General features: G+C 46.6%; 7 protein-coding genes across 7 annotated transcripts; 3 read left to right on the top strand and 4 right to left on the bottom strand.

Annotated features, from left to right (window-relative positions):
• The first annotated feature begins 439 nt into the window (after positions 1-439).
• On the top strand, positions 440-3,079 carry EDB82DRAFT_285549 (Six-hairpin glycosidase-like protein). Its single transcript, XM_025736725.2, has one exon. It carries the CDS (start codon positions 604-606, stop codon positions 3,064-3,066), a length of 2,463 nt encoding a protein of 820 aa, XP_025591656.1. The 5' UTR covers positions 440-603; the 3' UTR covers positions 3,067-3,079.
• On the bottom strand, positions 3,022-5,139 carry EDB82DRAFT_450818 (uncharacterized protein). Its single transcript, XM_025736724.2, has 3 exons — positions 5,088-5,139; positions 4,879-5,030; positions 3,022-4,810 (listed from the first exon to the last, which is right to left on the bottom strand). Exons 1-3 carry the CDS (start codon positions 5,105-5,107, stop codon positions 3,093-3,095), a joined length of 1,890 nt encoding a protein of 629 aa, XP_025591655.1. The 5' UTR covers positions 5,108-5,139; the 3' UTR covers positions 3,022-3,092.
• Positions 5,140-5,258: 119 nt separating this feature from the next.
• Positions 5,259-7,102, top strand: EDB82DRAFT_285516 (general substrate transporter). The gene is made up of 2 exons (XM_025736723.2): positions 5,259-5,584; positions 5,638-7,102. Exons 1-2 carry the CDS (start codon positions 5,442-5,444, stop codon positions 7,016-7,018), a joined length of 1,524 nt encoding a protein of 507 aa, XP_025591654.1. The 5' UTR covers positions 5,259-5,441; the 3' UTR covers positions 7,019-7,102.
• Position 7,103: 1 nt separating this feature from the next.
• On the bottom strand, positions 7,104-9,239 carry EDB82DRAFT_285522 (heterokaryon incompatibility protein-domain-containing protein). The gene has a single exon (XM_025736722.2). It carries the CDS (start codon positions 9,221-9,223, stop codon positions 7,208-7,210), a length of 2,016 nt encoding a protein of 671 aa, XP_025591653.2. The 5' UTR covers positions 9,224-9,239; the 3' UTR covers positions 7,104-7,207.
• A 692-nt stretch (positions 9,240-9,931) lies between these two features.
• EDB82DRAFT_479190 (uncharacterized protein) lies at positions 9,932-10,976 on the top strand (the record flags this gene model as incomplete). Its single annotated transcript, XM_025736720.1, has 3 exons — positions 9,932-9,991; positions 10,040-10,536; positions 10,586-10,976. 3 exons carry the CDS (start codon positions 9,932-9,934, stop codon positions 10,974-10,976), a joined length of 948 nt encoding a protein of 315 aa, XP_025591652.1.
• A 664-nt stretch (positions 10,977-11,640) lies between these two features.
• EDB82DRAFT_528556 (uncharacterized protein) lies at positions 11,641-14,155 on the bottom strand (the record flags this gene model as incomplete). The annotated part of the gene is made up of 5 exons (XM_065609191.1): positions 11,641-12,300; positions 12,355-13,447; positions 13,537-13,940; positions 14,004-14,031; positions 14,088-14,155. 5 exons carry the CDS (start codon positions 14,153-14,155, stop codon positions 11,641-11,643), a joined length of 2,253 nt encoding a protein of 750 aa, XP_065463070.1.
• A 911-nt stretch (positions 14,156-15,066) lies between these two features.
• Positions 15,067-19,959, bottom strand: EDB82DRAFT_466623 (uncharacterized protein; the record flags this gene model as incomplete). Its single annotated transcript, XM_025736718.2, has 2 exons — positions 15,067-19,395; positions 19,450-19,959. The coding sequence occupies 2 exons, from the start codon at positions 19,957-19,959 to the stop codon at positions 15,097-15,099; spliced, it is 4,809 nt and encodes a 1,602-aa protein (XP_025591650.2). The 3' UTR covers positions 15,067-15,096.
• Positions 19,960-20,082: the final 123 nt, after the last annotated feature.

Genomic DNA, 20,082 nt, shown 5'->3' with positions numbered 1-20,082 from the left:
GCCCATCTGAAATAACTGGTGCTCCCTTTCGCTAAACAGATTGATTTACTTTTCACAATCACTTCCATTGCTGTTCTAATACCTGGTGTTGTATGATATCGACCAAATTCAATGCGACTACCATTCAATTTCATGTCTTCATTATTACCTAGCATAGGGTAGCTTATCTACTCTGGTTTTGTCAAGGCTGTTTTATGTAGTTTAACAGGTCAATCTTTTCCCGTACACTGGCTAATGAGACACATACGCTAATGCAGACTTTACAGGGGACCCATTCGTTAGCTTCGGGCTCAGCGGGGCCATTCCAAGCAAGGCAGTTCGTTTAGCTTCGTCTCTCGTTTAATCTCGTTTAACTTCGTTTTGCAACGAGCGAAAAAATGATAGACCAGGCCAAGAGTGTAGGATCGGTGTATGTTTGTCCGTGACATGCGCGGGGTCTCGGAAATCAGCCTTAGAGTACCTGAATATGCTTTCAGCCTCTATGGGTGTTCGGTCAAGCTCATAACGAGCACAAATAAACATATGGTTGAGTATTGAGACATTCATTTCTCCTTTGCCACCGTCTTTTCTGATGTATCCTTGAGCCACGCCACATTCCCGAGAATGGCTGCCGAAACTGTTGACACATCATGGATGTGGAATGCCAATTTTCATGAGAATTTACCCAACACCGCTGGACGTTTCGTGCATTTCCGAAAAACACTTCTCGTCGAAAAGGAGATTCCGGCAACCCTCAAGATCAGTATCACCGCTGACACACGCTATAAATTATACATAAATAGCAATTTTGTCGCGTATGGGCCTGTCAAAGGTGATTCCAATCTCTGGTTCTACGACGAGATCGACATCAGTCAATATCTGCATCTGGGACAAAACCAGATAGCAATCCACGTCCTGAGACTCTTCCATGGGACTTCATATGGCACCAGCTTTCCAAGATTGGGATCTGGTGGTGTTCGAATCGCAACCACTGTCGATGATCCCATTTGGTCGCCGCAGCTTCGAAGTAGTACCCTATGGGAGACAGCTGTAGATCCATTTGTGGATTTGCGCATCGATGAGCCTGAGGATGATTTCCTTCATGTTTTCGAAAAGGTGTCGGTGGAGATTGCTGGTACCAAGACCTTGGAGTGGTCGCCGGCTATTTTGCTACAGTATCAGAACTCGACAGGAGTCACAGCACCATGGAAGTTATCGCCCCGTCTTATTCCCCAAATGAAAAGTTACAATTCCCAGTTCAAGGCTATTCACAATGTCAAGAGCACTTTGTCCTCCAAAGCTTGGGAGAAAAACTTAGTGAACTGCGACGCCAAAGACAAATCCGTGCTGCTACCACCTGACACCAAACACCAGATAGATTTGGAGGTTGGGTCACATACTACTGCATCTCTCCGTTTCCGATTCAAGCGTCCTGAGTCCCCCGGCGCAAGAATGGTTGTCACATACTCAGAGAGTTATGAGGACACCCCAACTTTCATCCCATATCTCCGCCGTAAAGGCAATCGACTTGATACAACCAAGTTGTTGATTGGACCACAAGATATCTACACTTTTCAAGGTCGGGAAGGCAACTTAGGCCTGGGTTATCACGAAGACGAAGATAAGAATGAAATCTACATGCCGTTCCATTGGAGATCATTCCGATTCTTGAGGATTAGTATATGGGCAGGTTCCTCTGGCTTAACGTTGCAAGGCATTGATATTGAGGTGGTTCGCTATCCCCTGGATGTCCTATCAAATGTCAGTACCAACACAGGCGATGATGAGACCAAAAAGCTCTACGACACAAGTATACGAACACTACAGAATTGTATGCACGATTGCTACGAGGATTGTCCATTTTACGAACAACTCCAATATGCCATGGATACGCGGAGCTCTTGTCTATTCACTTACTACGTATCCGGGGATGATCGTTTGGCGAGGCAGGCCATCATCCAGCTACACAACTCGTTTCAACCTCAACTTGGACTCACAGCAAGTCGATCACCGTCGAATCAACTTCAAATTATGCCCAATTTCTCCCTCTATTGGATCTGTATGCTCCATGACCATTTTACCTTTTACAATGACGGTGACTTCATTCAGCCTTTTTTGCCTGTTGTCGATGCCGTTCTCAACTTCTTTCACTCTCGCATCCAGCACGAGACTGACTTGGTAGTTCTGAAGAGTGAGGAGGGTATCTGGAACTTCCATGATTGGGCGGAGCAATGGCGTCCATATGGCATCCCGCCGTCGGTCGAAAAGACAGGTATCTCGACTTATACCAACAGTCTGTACTCTTACACATTGAACCTGGCTTCAGGTTTACAAAGCGCTTGCAGAGGTCGACCTTATATGGCCTATGAATATTCTCAGAGGGCAGACCTCATTTCGAATGCATTGAAAGCCCACTGTTTTGATGGTCGTTACTTCACTGACAGTCTGGCTTCTCAATCTGATGGGAAAAGTGACATCAGTCAGCACAGCCAGGTTTGGGCAGTTCTCAGTGGCGCAATCAGTGGACTGGATGCTCAGACCCTGCTAAGAGACGTACTCAATACCTCACTAGATACGAAGGACGCGCTGGTCAAAACGTCAATATCGATGTCATTCTACACCCTACGCGCTATGAGCATTGTAGGAGGCAACCTGTACGATGAACTGTATACCAAGTTTTGGGAGCCGTGGCGTGCCCAACTGGCTCTCAATTTGACAACATGGGAAGAAGACGACGTTTCTCATCGCTCAGACTGTCATGCTTGGGGTAGCGCTCCAATTTACGAGTTTTTAGCAGAGGTAGCGGGTGTGAAGCCTGAACTACCTGGCTGGGAACAAATAAGATTCGCGCCGCGGCTCGGCTTGTATCCTTCCTTCAACGCAACTGTACCTTTTGCCAGAAAGGGTAAAACTGCTTTAGTAAAGGTTTCTTGGAGCTCATCAGATGGTGAAATGACTCTTGTAAAGTTGCGTATTGAAGGATCAGCCGAGCCAGTCCCAGTGCACATACAACTCACTGGACAGTCGGAAAAGATCATGGTTGGCTCGAAAGAGATTGTGTTTTATTGTCCGCAGTTAAATAGGTAGACTATGTAACTATCTATCCAATAGAATTAATTCGACCGTGTCTCGTTGAAATTCTGATATGCAGAGGCAGCAAATAAAGGACCACGAAACCAATTATCTGGACTGCTTTGAGATATGTCCATCCAATCATCGTTGGAAAAGACTGGGAGCAATGGATTGAATGGCTGGATATCTGTGTAGTTTGTGCTATTGTCTGTCAGACTCGGACTCTCAACAGCGTGTAGCATGGGATCTGAGCGAGCATGATCTTCTAAACGAGACGTTGGGACCCGCCAGTCAGAGACCAGGTGGAGAACAGTGTTTTGTTTTGTAGTAGCGCCACTTTCCATACCGCTAGTTTCAATCTCGGAAAGACTTTGATGGAGGAGCCGAGCGTAGGTGGCGCTAATCTGCGAGAAGCGGCTCATTCGATCAAGAAATTGCGACAAGACAGATATTCTGTCTCTTATTTCTGGCTCATCTTGACTTGTGTTATACCTCTGCGAGATCAGGAAGCGAGCAGCAACCCATACAGACCATGCAAAGGGCCATCCAAGCTTGTCGACTGCCTGTAGACCAGCTTTAGCGACGATCTCGGCCACGATTCTACTACTAGAAAGACAGCGTTCTTGAGATCGCTGATGACGCTCAGGATCTGTTTCTAGATTGACGATATCCTGTGCTGGCGTGGCGATGTAGCCATTCAGATATATCATCAGTGCGTGAAAATAGCCGTTCAGCATCAAGACCGCTGGATGTGTAGCCTTATGAACATTGCTAACAGCGCCATCTCGTTCATTCCACAGGAGCTCAGGCGGTATGGAACTGATCCAAACGTCAAGCTTCGAGGAAGCTGCTTCAAATTCTTGCTGCCAAGAAGGCTCTGTATCATGGCCGTTGCAGAAATCAGTATAGTTCATTGCAACTCTATGCACTGCTCGAGCCAAGTCATAAAGTTCTAGCTGATAGCTGAAGATGAAGGCAGGCGTCATGGCTGACTCGCCCAATTCAGGCAAGCTGTCTCGCCAGATTGCATCGCGGGTTGGTAGAAAATGCTGGACATGAATGTCACTCAATGTTGAGATACAATTGGTGGTGATACAGATAGTTGAGTCGAGTGCGTAGAGGGCCCAGAACAATCGCTGTCTGAAGATGACTTCCCTTTTACTCAGCGTTGCATGCGTCTCAGACTCGGCTGACGTTCTGAAAACTAGACCGTCGGTGTTTCTCAGTTGGACCGCCAGCCTCGTAGCGACAGCTAGAGGACCAGAGACTTGTGCACTATGTGTCATACTAGAAAGATCCAGGATAAGAACAGCCACTATTTCTAGAGAGCTATAAGAGGGCTCTTCGAGAACATCGACAAAGATTTTGCGCTTGGAGTACTTCCAAAACGAGTCGCTTGAGATCTGATCCAAACGAGAGTCGAAAGAGTACGGCAACGCAACTCCGAAGAGAGCGTGGTGAAGCATAGATGGTTCATCCGTGGAACCGAGATCAGTGAAGACGCGTTGTACATCGAGGAATGGGAACCAAGGATGGATGTGACGAAAGTATAAAGACGATAGAGAGACGACGAGGTCAGCGGGAGGGCGACATTCTTTGACCCTGCGAGTACGCTCAAATGTTGGAGCTGCAATCTGTTGCGCGGGAGAGATTGAAGACGAGAGTGGCGATATTTGTTGGGCCACTGGTACAACGGCTTGACTGGAGCTGTTGGTTCCCGAGGTACTGCGAAGAGCGCGCAACTCTGCTTCCAGTTTCTCTGTTCATTATCAGACTCAAGCACTAACCGCATTAAGATGGACTTAGACATCGAAAAAGAAAACTAACCAATCTTGTCTTCAAGCTCTTGTCGATGGCCAGCTGGAAACCCCGGTTTCCGACGACCTGTATAATCACAACCGACATGTGCGCTCTCGCATCGTTCACAAGCCGGTAATTGGCGGCCGCATCTTGCTTTACGCTGCCTGCACCTTTCACATCTACAAAAACCACAAGTTAATCAGCTGCCAAAGTTGCAGCGAGGGTCTAGAACGTACGATACCATGCTTCGGACCATGTTGCGCCGCTCTTCGGATGTGTTGTGTTGCATGTCAGGTTAGTGGCTGGTAATAATGGGGAACCCTGACCTTTTTATGTCGGGCCAACATGACCGCTGACTACGCCGTCATGTTCGAGTTAGCTAGCGTTCCCCAGGTTCCCCATCATGTGGGATTACTTGGGAGTCTGGGGTACACACCGTCGGTCCAATTACATCCGAATGCGGAATCTACTGTTACAATCCAAGGTTAAACATGCATATATTTATAGGCTGACTTGGACATGGCATTGATTGCACACAGACTACTCACTTGGACACAACCTGGCTTGTCAAACAGTCTTTTACTCAAATAATGTCTGCGCCAGAATCCTCCAAAGATATGGCCAACGCCGATGCAACATCGTGTGTGGATACGAGTCGTTGGTGGAAATTTCCCAACCTGCGTACTCTCAATCTACTCATGATCATTCCGCTACTGTCGATCTTTTCGCAAGGGTATGTTTATCCACAGTCCACTCCAAAAGGCCATACTGAATAAAGAATTACAGTTTCGATGGAAGCATGATGAATGGTCTCCAGTCAGTGACCCATTGGCAGACTTACTTCGGGTCCCCAACTGGTGCTCTTCTCGGCTTCTTCAATGCTGCCTACCCACTCGGTGGCATCCTTGGCTCTTTTGCCATTTCGCCTGTGGCTGATACCTATGGAAGGCGATGGGGAATTGCCCTTGGAGCAGCGCTCTGCTGTGTCGGTGCTGCACTCCAAGGCGCCTCCATTAACATTGCCATGTTCATCATCTCACGAGTTATCATTGGGTCAGGAAGTGTTGTTGTTGCTGGAGTGGGCGCTCCCTACATTACTGAGATAGCCCATCCCAACCAGCGAAGCACGGCGACTGCTCTGTTCCTGACATTCTACTCTATTGGTTCCATTATTGCAGGTTGGTGCACCTTTGGTACCTTCCGCATCGACAACACAGCATCATGGCGTATTCCATCGGCTCTACAGGGTCTCCCCTCGATCATTCAACTCCTCTTTGTCTGGTTTGTGCCCGAATCTCCTCGATGGCTTATCAGCAAAGGCCGTAACCAAGAGGCCTTGGAAATGCTTGCGAAATATCATGGAGAAGGAGACGAATTAGATCCCGTGGTTCAGTTCGAATACACAGAGATTCTACAAACCTTGAGTGCCGAGGCGTCGGACCACAACAACATTTTTTCCTTCCTCAGAGATCTTGGCAGTACCGCTGGTAACCGCAAACGCATGTTCATCATGATCTGGGCCGCCATTTGCTCTCAGATGTCAGGCAATGCCTTTGTCTCGTACTACCTATCTCCTATTCTGCACTCGGTGGGTCTCAAGTCGGACCTCCAGCAAACTCTTATCAATGCCACCAACCAGATGCTATCTTGGTTCTCGGCTATCTACTTCGCTACTTTGCCCGCCAAGGTCGGTCGTCGCAAGCTCTTTTTATGGTCTCTGGCCGCTATCTGGGTCATTGACATTTGCATTACCGCAGGAAGTGCCGTCTTCGCCAAAGACAATACCAACAAGGCTGCTGCTTACACTGTGGTGGCATTTCTCTACCTCTTCTCCCCAGCCTACAACCTCGGCTTCAACGGTAATTTGGGCCTTTACATCCCCGAGATCCTTCCCTATCGTATGAGAACCAAGGGCTTGTCTTTCTTCTATTTCGTCCAGTTTTGCTTCATGATGCTTTCAACTTTCACTGTGCCCATCGGTCTTGAAGACATCACTTGGCGCTTTTATGTCGTTTTTGTCGTTTGGGTTATGGTTGAGTTCGCTGGTGTCTGGTTTGTCTTTCCAGAGACAAAGGGTCCGTCGCTGGAGGATATTGCGTATATCTTTGATGGACCTGATGGAGTTGTTAGGCATACTTCTGAGATTAGGATTGAGGACAAGGCGTAGTTTGCATTGCAGAAAGAGCAAGTCCTGTTACCTGGCCTCAGGGTAGCAGAAAACTGGATCGCTGTTAGCATAAGAGACGAAATTATTATGCCACTTTATGCTATTTAGATCATACCTTCGGTCATTTATTTCTCTAACCTAAGACTTAGAAGGCTAACTTCTCTGATAACCACTACACAATTTCATTCGTTAAACCAGCTCAATTGTCTTCTCTTGCATGTCTTTAGTCCACCAATCCTCAAAAGGAAGACAAGACAATCCGACCCTCTTATACTCCTGGATGCTTCCTCTTGAGCAACCGGTTGCTTCTAGGATGAGCGCGCAACCCGTCACTCCCTCTTTACGGTCAGATCCGGGAACGTAGGCAGTTCCTACTAATATGCATGTGTATGTGTCATGCCGACTAAACCCTGCATCCATGGAAGCGGCATGAGTCAGACTAACTTGTCCGTCTCTCGAATTGAGCCTAGTTGCCATCCTGATCCCTAAGTCAAAAGCACTGAAGACTTTCAACGCACTCCTTACTCTTAGCCGTGCTCCCAGAATCTGTCCAGAGGTGTCTACTCCTGCCGACTTGACTTCCCAGTCTTCCATTTTCAGCAATGGTTCCCAAGATTCCAGCGATGAGAGGAATCGCACTGGTCCTCTGCTAGTGGCCCAGGACCAAGATGGTAACATCAGCTGAAAGTCTTCTCTTGGCCCATATGCAGTAGTAAGATCCGATGTGTTCTCAGTCAACTCATCGTAATCGACCAACCAAGCCAATCCCTCAGGTATGGCCGACTCCCACAAGCCCGCTCCGTATCTCTTAGGAATATACTTCTGAATCAGAGCAGCAATTCCGGATAATGCAGGGAGTCTATCGCCCATAAACGTGAATTTGGCCGCAGTATAGCCTTCAATAAAGCTGTACCACTCGCGTATCACTTGATTGGCTCCCTTGCCGTTCCTCTGAAGATTTCGAAATACGGGCATAAAGTCAGAAACTTCCTCGTAAACCATACCACTGTTCGCATCCCGGAGGCTTGCTCCAGTAGTATCGATCTCTGTGGCTCGACACTCGTGACATTCCCACAAGACCATGTTAGCTGCAAAGTGTACAACTCGTGCAGACAAGATCCGTTCTTGAATAGCCCAGCCTCTCTCGTATAAAGGGGCTCTCTTGATCTCAGAGATCCAGCTAGGGACTTTTGGTAGAATTGATATGTCTCCGATGTGGCCTGTGGGCGTTTTCCTTTGGAGGATTACAGGTTTTGGATCAAATGCTAATGCAGGTCGTGATAGGAATAATCCACAGTCCGAAGACTTGGCTCCAGTGGCTGCAAGTGTGACGGCCGCATTTCGGTAATAGTATCCGAAACGACTAGTCTCGTGAGACCAATCTTCTTTGTGGATCCTATCATGAGGACCCTCACTTTGTAAAATGCAGAGTGCATCAACCCACAGATATTTAAAGCCTAGTTTGCGGGTGAAAATAATCGCATCGCGTATAGTTTTTGGGAGTCGAGAAAAAGGCAAACCCTCGAGCATTTCTTGTATGTTAGATGCACTTGTTCTAGTTGGATGGTTGCTGGCTGAGCCCCAAGCATAGCTCAGGGCGACGTACTCGATATTCTCAGAAGCTTGGCCTTGACTAGGAAGGAAGAGCTTTGGAGGCTGACTGTTGTCATCTGTCCCAACATCGATGAGTCTAGTGGGCACGCGATCGAAGCTATGCGGGATATTCTGATGTCCGCACTGACTGTGCGTGTTTCGACAGTTCGTGATCCATGTTGAAGTCAAGCGAGCGAGATGGTCGATGCCTTCTTCAGAAGTGGGATCTTGAAGCTGGCCAACGAGTTCCTTGTATGCCTCAAAAGCTAGTTCTTGCGCTCCATCATTGAATAAGACGGACAAGTATGTGCTATTCGTGGAACTTTGCTGTCGAATTTTGACTGATAATATGTCGAGACGGCTTTTATAGGAGTCAGAGTCGATAGTGGAATCCTTGGTTGAGATTTCGATTGGTGCATTGGTATCTTGGAATGAAACACCTTCATCGTAGATGAACGACTGGTAGATCACTCGACATAGTGGGCAACCCTGCTTAGCTGACTGTTCGAGAGATGTAATGCTCGACTTCAGAATTCGGGTACTATAGTTGGAGCTGTAGTTTTGTAGAGTTTCTTCTAATGGCAGGCAGTCTGAACATAAGTGTTCGGTCATGATTAAAATTTGAAGGGGTTTCGGCGTGATAATCTACAGTCAGACCTCACTTTTAATAACGCGACTTTGGTGGGGCCATAGAAAGTGTAAAAAGTACCCCGCACTTTGTATTACTTTCGAGGGTAAGCCTTCAATGTTGTCTGCCTAGTAAGACATTGATCACATTCGCAGCTGAGAGATGAGAATTTTAACAATGCTTGCACGAGTTCAAATCCAAAACACACAAATAGATAAATAGCTATCAAATATGGTGGGGGATGATCTGCTTGGGAAGCGAATCAGCGGCGATTTGTGCCTGTAGTGATAGTTTAATGAGTATAGATACAGGGGCCTTAGGGTGGCATACAAATTAACTGCTAGAAACATAAGACACGAAATTAGTAGGTCATTATATGCCCCTTAGACCATGGCTTGTAGACTACTTATTTTTTTTACCCTACTATCTGGGAAGTTGCTTTTTCCGCTACCCACGAGGGGGTATAGAAACTATCGAATTGCTAGCCAGTTCGGTTTAATTAGCGCATTTTGGAATCAATAGTTTCGACTGGGCTGGCTATTCAGCTTTTGTCTGGACATGACCTGACAATAAGATAACCTCTGTTTTCTTCTTTTCCCCTTTTTTTCTTATCTTTTTCATCGCATTCATTAACACTCGTTTGTTCTAACTTTCTCCTTCAGTCGCTCTTTACATACTGTAAATCTGTCGCAATGCGTGTCCCTACAACCTTTGGCTCTCTAATCTTGAGCGCTAGTCTTGTTGCCGCTCGCGTAAGTGTTATCGAATGCCACAAACCTTCTAAAGCTCAATAATTCCAGGCTTGCGCTCCCCATCCCCGACCAACAACAATAACATCGGCCAGTGGCGTCGACACTAAAACCGATGTTAGATCTGCCTCTTCCACGCTCGCAACAACTACTTCTGGCTTGACCTCTCAAGAGACCACGACCGTGACTGAGTCTCAAACCGACGTTGAATCTTTTGTTACACTTTCGACTTCTCTGACCGAGGAAGCATCTCTCTCTACTCAACTCTCAACCACTTTCGGCCCAACTTCCCAAGAAACTCTGACCACCACTGAGTTTGACACCGCCGTCACGTCTTCAGCAACGCTCTCAACCTTCGAGACCTCTACAACTTCCGCCGACACTACAAGTAAAGTAACTGAAGTAACCACGACTACTGCTAGCCCTCCCGTTGAGACTACAAACATTGTGCAAAACGGCGGATTCGAAGATTCCACCATCGAGCCATGGGAGGTGATAGGAACCACTCCATTTTTGCGGAACTTTAGCGCCGAAAAAGGCAAGAGTCTGTGAGTATTCCCTTGGCCCTGAAAATCGTTCCCCGCTAACATTCCATAGTTCGTTGCCTAGAGACTTCACTGACAATGCCGCCATTGTCTGTCAACGCGTCGCCATTGAGCAGGGCTTTGAGTACACTTTCAAGGCGTCTGTGGCTCAATACTGCATTTTCTCGTTTGGTTCAAACATTGTCGCTTGCGAAGATAATGCCAACAAGATTCAATTGACGGTTGATGGAGTATCTGGCTCTGACTCTGGAGAGTTAGGCATCATCGGTTATAATACTTTCAACGAGGTCTCGAATACCTTTTCATATATCGGCCCCAGCATTGACCAGACGGATCTTTGCATTACCATCAAAGTCGCCGAGGCCGCTTATTACATCTTTTACCTCGATGACATTTCGCTTATTCGAGGAAGGGCTATTCCTATCCCTGAAGAGACGGATTAAGGTTTCACTGATGCAGTAACATTGAGGCTGGGCCAATGTCTCCAAGAGAAAATCAAGGTACAAAGCTTAGGGTTAAGCTGTTGGATTCAAAGATTAATAAGCCATCGTTTGGGCCGTGAAATCAATCTTTTGGTTATTCTATCATATCTTGCCAATGCCTGCAGTTATATTTCTTCCCTGTCTTACTGGTTCAATTCTTCTTCTTGCGGTAAATACTTTAGATGAATAAAATAGAATTGTCAAATGCATCCCCTCGGTGTTTTATCACTGCGCGCTTCCTAAATTTGCTTCGGGCTGATTTATCACATTCGAGCTTGAACGTTCAAGGGGGTCAAGAATAAAGCCAAGTACCATTTGCCAGGCGGACAGGTACAACAGCAACGAGATACGATGTTTTCTCGAATGACAGCGGAATCTCGAAGCGACTGGACATGGATTAATGGTCATTATCAGAGGCGAATTATTAGGACTGATTTGGTCAAGATGGCTTTGGAGGAGTCTGATTCGGAACTAACCAAGTGAAGTGAAGTTTCTATATTTCTTTGACGAGGGAGGTTTAGGAAATGCCGTCAACAGCGACAATCAGTCTACTTAGTATTGAATAGTCTTGAAAGATGAGCTTCTATAACTATGCAAGAAGCCATGAAGTAGCAGTTTCAACCGCTTAGCCAATGTATGGCAAGTAAAAATAGGGACATGGAGGTTTCCCCGTATCAACGGTACCATTCGCCAAGCTGCTTGTTGATACTTGTCCAAAATTGGCAGGGTTTAACGTTGTTTCAACCACTGGCGAAGTAACATCCATTGCCCCTGTATTAGGATAATACCCTGCGAGATACTGTGCCAAGCCGGTGCTGCTCGGTGACAAGCTGGGCCATTGCTCAGTCATGGGTATGGCGTCGTTCTCATATCCATGGGGTCTTGCAAAGTTGGCTGTCTCGACATTGTTGACAAATTGGTCATCTATAACTGCTAACGTGTGATTTTGGAGTACCGATAGAGCCCGTTGGGCAGTTTCCACTGTTGTAGCGAGCAACTTGAGGGTTTCTATCGCTTTCCAAAACGTTCTCGTCGTAGCCGGACGCTCGGCGCCGCAGAGTGGATTCCGCAATATCCTTGCCAAGTGGTAAAAGCACGCAACCAGGGTTGATGACATAAAGTATGCCAAAGATTTGATCCGAGGCAGTGTGTAGTTGGTAATGAATGCTGTGATAATTTCCACTAATTCACTGACTAAAACATGGCAAAACCTTGCCTGTTCTAGACTGACTTGTTCTGTACGCATTGGGCTCTGTCTCACCAACAGTTGAAGAACGGTATATCGCTAAAGAAAACATGTCAGTAACGTGAGTTTACGATGAATTTCACAATATCCTACCGTATGAATTATCATTCTTCGAGAGATTTGCAAGTCAGGTTCAGAATTCTTGTCCTGGTTACCCAAGACACTGTTACACCATTGGAAGACCTGAGGAACGCTACGATGCAAGTCTGATATTCGAAGTCCCATTAACTCGACTTCTTCATCGTTATTTGACGCCTTGCACCCCGCACGGAAGAACTTATCCCAGATGTTTCCCCGCAGCCGGCTGATATCCACACTCATTTGGAGGTACAACTCATCCTGGCTAATCCCAACAGGCAACACTTCCACGTCCTGGCAGAGTGCTAACTGTTCCCTGGATAAAGGATCATGGACGGCTACATCTTTATCATTGATGCTATAAGGTTGACCGACTTTTTGAGAAATCTGTCGTTCCAAATGATAGATAGCCCACCACAGACTCTTCCGCGATCGACGTTCCTCGGGATTGCACGAGGTCCAGGCGTTTTGATCGTTGAGCTTGCACTGCCAGGCGAATTGGATCGAAGATGAGATGGCCTGGACCGCTGCCTGTAACTCATCCGCCTGCAGTAGGTAGACGGCGCGGAGACAGTGAACTTTGGCTAGACCAAGCCAGTGAACTGGGATTGGGGGGACCTGGTTCACGAGAGATAGGCCCTGATGATAAAACGATCGGGCTTGCGATACGTCTTGGCCAGATGATTGACTTAGCAAACACTGTCCAATAGTCATGGTGAGGTAGAGCTGCGAAAACAACAAGAAATCTTTCGATTCTGTCAAAACGTTCCTCATTCCATTGCTGTTAGTTGCAACAGGTAAAATAGCTTTACTCTCGTCATATTCGATTTTCGGTAGGTACATTGAGAGTCGTTGGCTGCAAACATCAATTAGGCAGCGCATATCACTCATCCGCGGTAGCTGGACCATTGTAGGCGATAGTTGACGGCCGGGTCGTGATAAATACATTTGATCAGTACTAGGATCTGCTCCGAGTAGACGTCGAGTTTCGGCGAGGAGAGATGGTAGAGATACGTTGTCAGGCATGCGTTCTGCAACTTCGAGGATAAAGGGATTAGGTACAATAGTTGATGCATCAATTGGTGCACTCAGTCCAGGGTTCAGATTCCTAAGTAATTTGTTAATCGGGGACTTTTTTAATTTGGATGTTGTCTTGGAAGAATCTCCAGATTGGAGGAAGGTTGGCGTATATCTTACCATGAACTAGATGAGCCCCCTAATGCATGAGGACTAATGTTGGAGATGAGTTTTAATGCAAGTTCAAGTTGTTGAAGCCGATCTCCCGACAGAGTAGCAGATTGCGAATTGAAAGCCAGAGGTGTTGTTGAGGGCTCATTCGAATAATCAAACGTTGTAAATTCTGTTTCCATAGGTTTAAACTCGTGGTCTTTGACTTTGTGGTTCGGATGATGAGGTATCGCTGATGGGGCTGATGATGATGATGATGATGATGAGGTGCCGGATGGTGCTGTGTTTTGTGTCGTTTCTCCAACTACTGTAGAAGGTTCTCTGTCTGTTCTACGGTGTCGTTTCTCCTGTGTGGGATAAACGCAGCGAACTCTTCGTTTTCGGCAAAGAGCACATTCATTTTCCCCAGAACACTAAGACTTCCTGTCAGAGTCGCGTTGATAGACGCGTCCGATCAGGTTGCTCCATTTACTGACCTTGGACTTTCGCCGTTGACATTCAAAGCTACATTTCGTATTATTAACTGGTTATGAAGTTAGAAAAAGCAGAGATGGACGTACCAAGCAACACTAGTATACTTTGACCGGCGGGAATGATTTTGCCGTCTGTTGGCAGAGATGGAGGACATTGTATGTGTTCAGTTGTGGATAAGGTTTAAGGGGATGGGATGCTAAGTGGAAATAGACTAGACTAATATAAGCGAGCGCGTAGTGTGCGATTTCTTATACCTTGTCGCCAAGACGGTACTGCCGGCGAACGGCCCATGTAGTCCGCTCAAACTTTGTGTGGCGTTTCCCCCTGCATCGGGTGAGTTGGAAGCTACCCTGGATGTCCCAGCCTCGTGTTGAACCTGACACTTGTCGATAGTGTTGTGGTAACAAGGGCATTCTCAGGCCACTGACATCGGGTATTTGACTATCTGTATGAGACTTTAGCAGTGGAGAAGGTGAACAAACAAGCCCCTTTTCCATTAACGCATTGAACTGATTCCTGATCATCAACACTCGAACTTCTCAGCCAAGCAGAAGTCAGTTAAACTACAGTTGCTGTTTTTTCGCGCATAACTCCCACTGTGCGTGTGAAGATACACTGAAATCTGAGCACACTTTAGCCAACCCAGCCTAACACTGAAGATAATTGCAATACGTCTCAGCCTATTTGAAAGGATGCGCAGTATCACGATTCTCTTTCGTTTTTAGCTGCCCAGCAGCCATTCAGTTACTGTATACCGCATCATGCGCAATTCTTAGGGTAAGAAAGTGCAAAAACTCACACATTCATAAATCTGAAAACGCTACATAGCTATTGCGATTCATTCAGTCCATCATTGGTACAAAATTCTTCATGTTTCATTTTGCTGGATAGTTGCACGGCTAGTCCCTCGATCCGTGGGGCCTGTAAGTTACCAATATCAACTGAAGAGCGTATTCCCTATCTGCAATAATTCACCTAATACAAATACATGAATCCGGAAAGTTTGTATACGTACTATTAAAAACTATTAGATAATATCTTCAATCGATTTATAATGGTAAATACTTTGAAAAGATAAAACCCTCTTCTTTATGGCTATTTCTTCCAACGATTATCCTCGATACCTACATCATCATAAAACCGCAAAATCCGAATGTGTCCAGATTGGTTAATAATTGCTACTGTAGAATCCATAAATGCCACTGAGTCAAATGAAGTGGCTTTGGCTCGATACGCTGGTCTGAAGTTTTGTGTTAAGTATAGTAGTTTTTGGTTGTTCTTAGTAATCCACGCACGATCGTCACTTAGACCATAGCCGTAATATCGTAGTTGACGTAGATCGAGGTTGATCGTAATGGCGCCACCATCCACCAGCAGTCGCGTGCTCTCAGAATCGAAATAACACTTTCTCGTCTTGTACGATAATTGGATTGTCAATGGTTGCGACGTAACGGGGAAGCGCAGGTCCCATACCCAAACGCAATGACTAAGGGCAACAGCAATCAAATTGCCATCGGCAGATATTGCTGAGGACTTCCACTTATGGATAAGTTCCGGCCCTGCATCCCAAGCAAGCTGACATCGAGGCGCAGATTCGCTCAAGCGCCATAGTAGGACATGTTCATTATGAGTAAACACGCGTCCTTGCTCAGAAACGACTATAACCAGCGATTGGTCGTCAGGTGAAAAATCAACGAACACCCAGTTTCTGTGCCCAGAGACTAATTTATAGGAATGTAATTTATGAATGTCCTGTACCGGCGCCACTGACCAGACCTGCACGCTCTCGGAATCCACAATAGCCAGGAGCTGGCCAACATGTGAGTAAATGACCTTCTCGGCATATATAGGTATAATTCCCTTGATTTCGAATGTTGTGATATCCCAAAGAGAAACGCCTTCTGAACCACCAGCCACTGCCAGAGATGTACTATCATGGGAGAAACTTAAATCGAAGATCGTGTCGAACTTTCGCTCGATAGACACAGTACTGTTGTCTATATCCCAAATTTGGAGTCGTCGGTTATATAAGGAATAGGCTATAGTCTTACCATTCGGACTAAAAAAGGGGGAGTGAAGAGATTTGACAGGAAGTGTGGGAATGCTTACGACCTTTCCGTGTCGTATTGTTCGTATCCCTACAGCGCGCCGGGATGTGAAGGCAAGTAAGGTGCTATTGTTTCTACTTGGTGAGAAAGTCATCACCGGCCTCAAGTAGTCCCATGTTTCGGTAAAAAGTCGATTGTGAGGAATTGAGCCTTCCTGCATCTTCAAGTCCCATATCCTGATTCCCTTTTCCTCGGCCACTGCCAGAAAATTCGAAGTAGCAGAGAAAGTGTAGGTACTTGACACCTCTTCTATGCTCAATCTGAGCATGGGCAACGCAGGAAAAGACTGTACACAATCCATCCCAGTATGATCATAAATCCTCATCGTGCCATCGCCGCAACGACACAAATAGCTCAACCCAGAACCCAACCATGTCATTGACGTTGATGTAGGGTATGAAGAGAAGCCCACAGTTCTAGAGCCATCTGCAGTTGAAAGAATTGAAATGATATTCTCTATACTGCGCACGGCAACTTTGTCAGAGCCAAAGAATGTCATGTCTTCAACTTCGTCTTGTAGCGAGATCGTCAGGCTTAAGCTCCAATCATCAGTGGACCATAGATCAATTCTAGATGACCATATGCCAAGGCTAGATCGAGTGAGCAATAAGACTGCCATTTGAGAACTGTCTGGCGCAAAGCTCAAATTGTCCGCGTTGGCTATCGAGCAAACAACTTTCCCAGTTTTGGAATTCAACACCACTAAGGATCTCTGACAGCTTTCTGGTTCGAAGACCTTTAGTGCGGTCACTTTTTTGTTTGGCGAAAAGCAAGCGTTCCGAACATGCGATGGGTACCTGATGCTTTCCATCAATATCCCAGATTTGGTTGCAAACTGGTTCACAGTACCATCCTCCAGTACCGCAAAAACCCTAGTTCCGTCTTCTGAAAAGTCCAGGCCACGAATACGGCTCCCAACGTTGACTGACAGAACACGATGACTAGCCAATATGTCCCAAACCTCTAGAAAGTGCTCTTGTGGAAAGGTACCATCCAATTCCGTACCATGTGTGGCGGCAAGGAAATTACCATCAGGAGCAAATGATATGTGATGAGGAGGACCTGAGACTGGGAGTTCTTGGGTAAGCTGCGAAAATGTGGATTCTTCACGTTCAGGATGTATCGATATATCTGGCAACTCGTGTTGGTATCGGCTTTTTATTTCGCTCATGCTCTGCTGTGGGCAGAACAGAAGGGCGGACGCGTAGACTTGCAAAGGCGCACGTTCAATGAATGATTTGTTGTAAAGAAGAAAACGATACGCCTGTTCAACTAGCTTCGCAGTTTGACCAGACTCTGACATGTAGTTTGCTTTGTAAGACTTGTTGAACCGCTGGAAGTCAGCTGTGCCTTGGGCCATATTTCTTGACAGGCTGAGCATTTCGCTCCAATGGAGCAGATCATGGCAGATAAAACCCTCTATGACTCTATTGTCTGATGCCTGCCAATTTCCTTGTTGGAGGATGTGATTTGCATGATCCAACCAATGGTGACCACTGTAGCATAACGGCGAGAGCGGATCAGGTTCCGGCCTACTGACCTCATCAATAGCCGTTCCTAAAGATGGAAGTTGATAGATGTTCCGTGTCAGCGCCTTCATATTTGATAGTGACTTATGAAGAACAAGTTGATGCTGATCCGTGATACCATCAGGAGATAATTCGTTTTCGGCTGTCATAATCAAGTATTCTCTCGCAGATTCGTGAACAAATGTTGCAATCACCAGGTCATTCTCATGACCTTGTAGGCTGAAGAATGACCCGCAGTTAGATACCACTCCTCTGAGGTCCCCACTCGGCATACCCTCTAGAGAGGGAACGAGAGTTTGTAATTCGTCAAGTGCCAATGGACGGTATGTAAAGCACACCAGCCGCAGAATCTCTTTACATACAACGCCGTCAACCGATTTCATAGCTTTGTCATGTATGCGTTCGTACAACTGGGTAAGACCCTGCGGCACCTCGTCAAGGATTCGTTTCACATGCCGCGTCCCGGAACCCAAGTCCCCGAGCTCGAGGCACACGAGTGCCACCCACAGAAACGTGTCACCAGCTTTCGAACACAATGTTTCCTCAACGTAACGTTTGATCTCATGATCATATCCATTGCGTTCTGATAGCGTCCCCACGCTGTAAGCGACGAACGCAGCTACAGCTTTTGAGATAACTGTTTTGTTCAGCTCTAGATACGTAGTAGGTGCATCAATTGGCAAAAAGCTGCGATAAATCTCCGAGGTTCGCGTGGACATAATCCATTGCGCAGGGTGCTTTTGTGAGAGCTGTCCAATGGTCTTTAGGATCATTCTGATACTCCTCTCGTCGCATTCGTCAATAGCATCGACGATGATAACTGCTCGGCTCATGCTGGGTGCATTGAGGGCCTTGCCCAGCATGTCCTCAAGGTTGACAAATGCCACAGTATCGTCAAATTCAGTCAGACTCTGCATCTTGTGTTCGTATTCCACCCTCAATCGACGTGTGATAGCCCAGCTCTGGGTGCAGATGAGCCACAGAAGCCCACGGAGAACTGCCTTTACTGTCCTTGTCTGCGGGTGGTCAGCCCGGCAAAAGAAGTAGCTGACCACCCCACATTCCGGTTTTTCCAGAAGGCGATCGACTATACCACAAAGAAACATGGTCTTCCCACTGCCAGCATTTCCAGTGGTCCACATGATGCCTGGGGAGCTATTTTGCTGCAGTGTTTCGAAATTGCTTTGCTCGAAGACAAGATCATGTGCCTTTCTCACAATGCCCCCTTTCAGCGTCTCAATAGCCTTTTTTCCCGCAGCGGGATCTGTATCATGTAGCTGGCTCAAGAATTGCCTGTCTTTCTCTTCCTCCCGTAGCTCGCGCTGCTGGCTACCACTATCCTGAATCACTGTTGCAAGTGCCTGAAAACCATCTTGGAGGCGCATGTTGAGATTCCGCAGTTGACTAGTTTCATCTTCATCTCGAAGCTGTCTTATGCTTTGCTCGACGCGTAATGCTTCCTTCTCAATGGATTTGATCTTTCCTTCCCAGTCATCCAGCTTCACGAAGTCGCGCAGAATAGTCGCCACCTCGGAGCAACTGTAGAGGCAAACGCTCTGCATCTGATAAAGCAACAATTTTTTGTAAAGCTTCACAATGCTCTTCTTAAGAGAACCTTGCAAAGACTTCAGGGATTCGTCGATCTTATCTGCATCTAGTATAAGTGCAGACAGATTCCAGTACCATTCCGCGCGTTCGAGAATATACTTCATACCATCTCGATTTGCACCAGGCTCGGTAAGTGGCGACGCAAAGATCTGATATCTGTCAGTTACTTGTTTGTAATACAGATGTGTAGTGTGATCTCATACACCAAGCACGGCGGCAATGCCCACCCATGCTGTTGAAGCCGTAGGGTCTGCTTTGACAACCAAAGATATTGTACTTCGCAGTTGATTGAAGGGCTGGACCACATCATTGATATTCTCTTTGGCTTTTGCGACTCGTTCGGTTCTTGACTTTCCATCCTCAATCAGCTTGGCCATTTTGGTTCGTCTATCCTCTGCTGTTCCCAGAAAGTTGTCGGGATATCCCTCGACACTTGTAGCTTCGACACCACTTGTCAGTTGACCAGATAAGATCCTCTCGTAAGCTTCCACTGTACGGAGTTCCTCGGCTTTTAGACTAGCGTAGGCATCGTTCCAAACTTGAGACTGAACCGTAGTGTTTCCAGGGGATAGGATTATGCCACCCGTAGCTGTGGATGGACCTTGTTGAGCGTCTTGAGGCGGTACTTGAGAGACGCTGGGTGAACCTCCGTCAGATACCTCCGACGGTTCAGATGAAGGAAGCAATTTGCGCCATCTTTTACGAAAGGGCATCCTTTTGCTGGAGCTCATCTTGCCAACGACAATGAGAGGGCTATAATTAATCGATGATTTGATCTAAAGATAGTCAGCCGCAAGTTCACAGAAAACGAATGTCGTCAAACTGAGAAATTAATA

The sequence above is a fragment of the Fusarium venenatum genome (assembly GCF_020744135.1).
Source record: "Fusarium venenatum strain MPI-CAGE-CH-0201 chromosome Unknown EDB82scaffold_4, whole genome shotgun sequence".
In the NCBI taxonomy this organism is placed as follows: domain Eukaryota; kingdom Fungi; phylum Ascomycota; class Sordariomycetes; order Hypocreales; family Nectriaceae; genus Fusarium; species Fusarium venenatum.
This window is presented reverse-complemented; position numbering and strand designations above follow the sequence as displayed.

Bases quoted from the DNA above. Each gene is read 5' to 3' on its own strand.
- EDB82DRAFT_285516 (XM_025736723.2), top strand. From the start codon at position 5,442: ATGTCTGCGCCAGAATCCTCCAAAGATATGGCCAACGCCGATGCAACA. The intron at 5,585-5,637 runs GTATGTTTATCC...AAAGAATTACAG, and splicing joins CTGTCGATCTTTTCGCAAGG to TTTCGATGGAAGCATGATGA.
- EDB82DRAFT_450818 (XM_025736724.2), bottom strand. From the start codon at position 5,107: ATGGTCCGAAGCATGGTATC. The intron at 5,031-5,087 runs GTACGTTCTAGA...TGGTTTTTGTAG, and splicing joins ATGGTCCGAAGCATGGTATC to ATGTGAAAGGTGCAGGCAGC. The intron at 4,811-4,878 runs GTTAGTTTTCTT...GATAATGAACAG, and splicing joins AGAGCTTGAAGACAAGATTG to AGAAACTGGAAGCAGAGTTG.
- EDB82DRAFT_285549 (XM_025736725.2), top strand. From the start codon at position 604: ATGGCTGCCGAAACTGTTGACACATCATGGATGTGGAATGCCAATTTT.
- EDB82DRAFT_285522 (XM_025736722.2), bottom strand. From the start codon at position 9,223: ATGACCGAACACTTATGTTCAGACTGCCTGCCATTAGAAGAAACTCTA.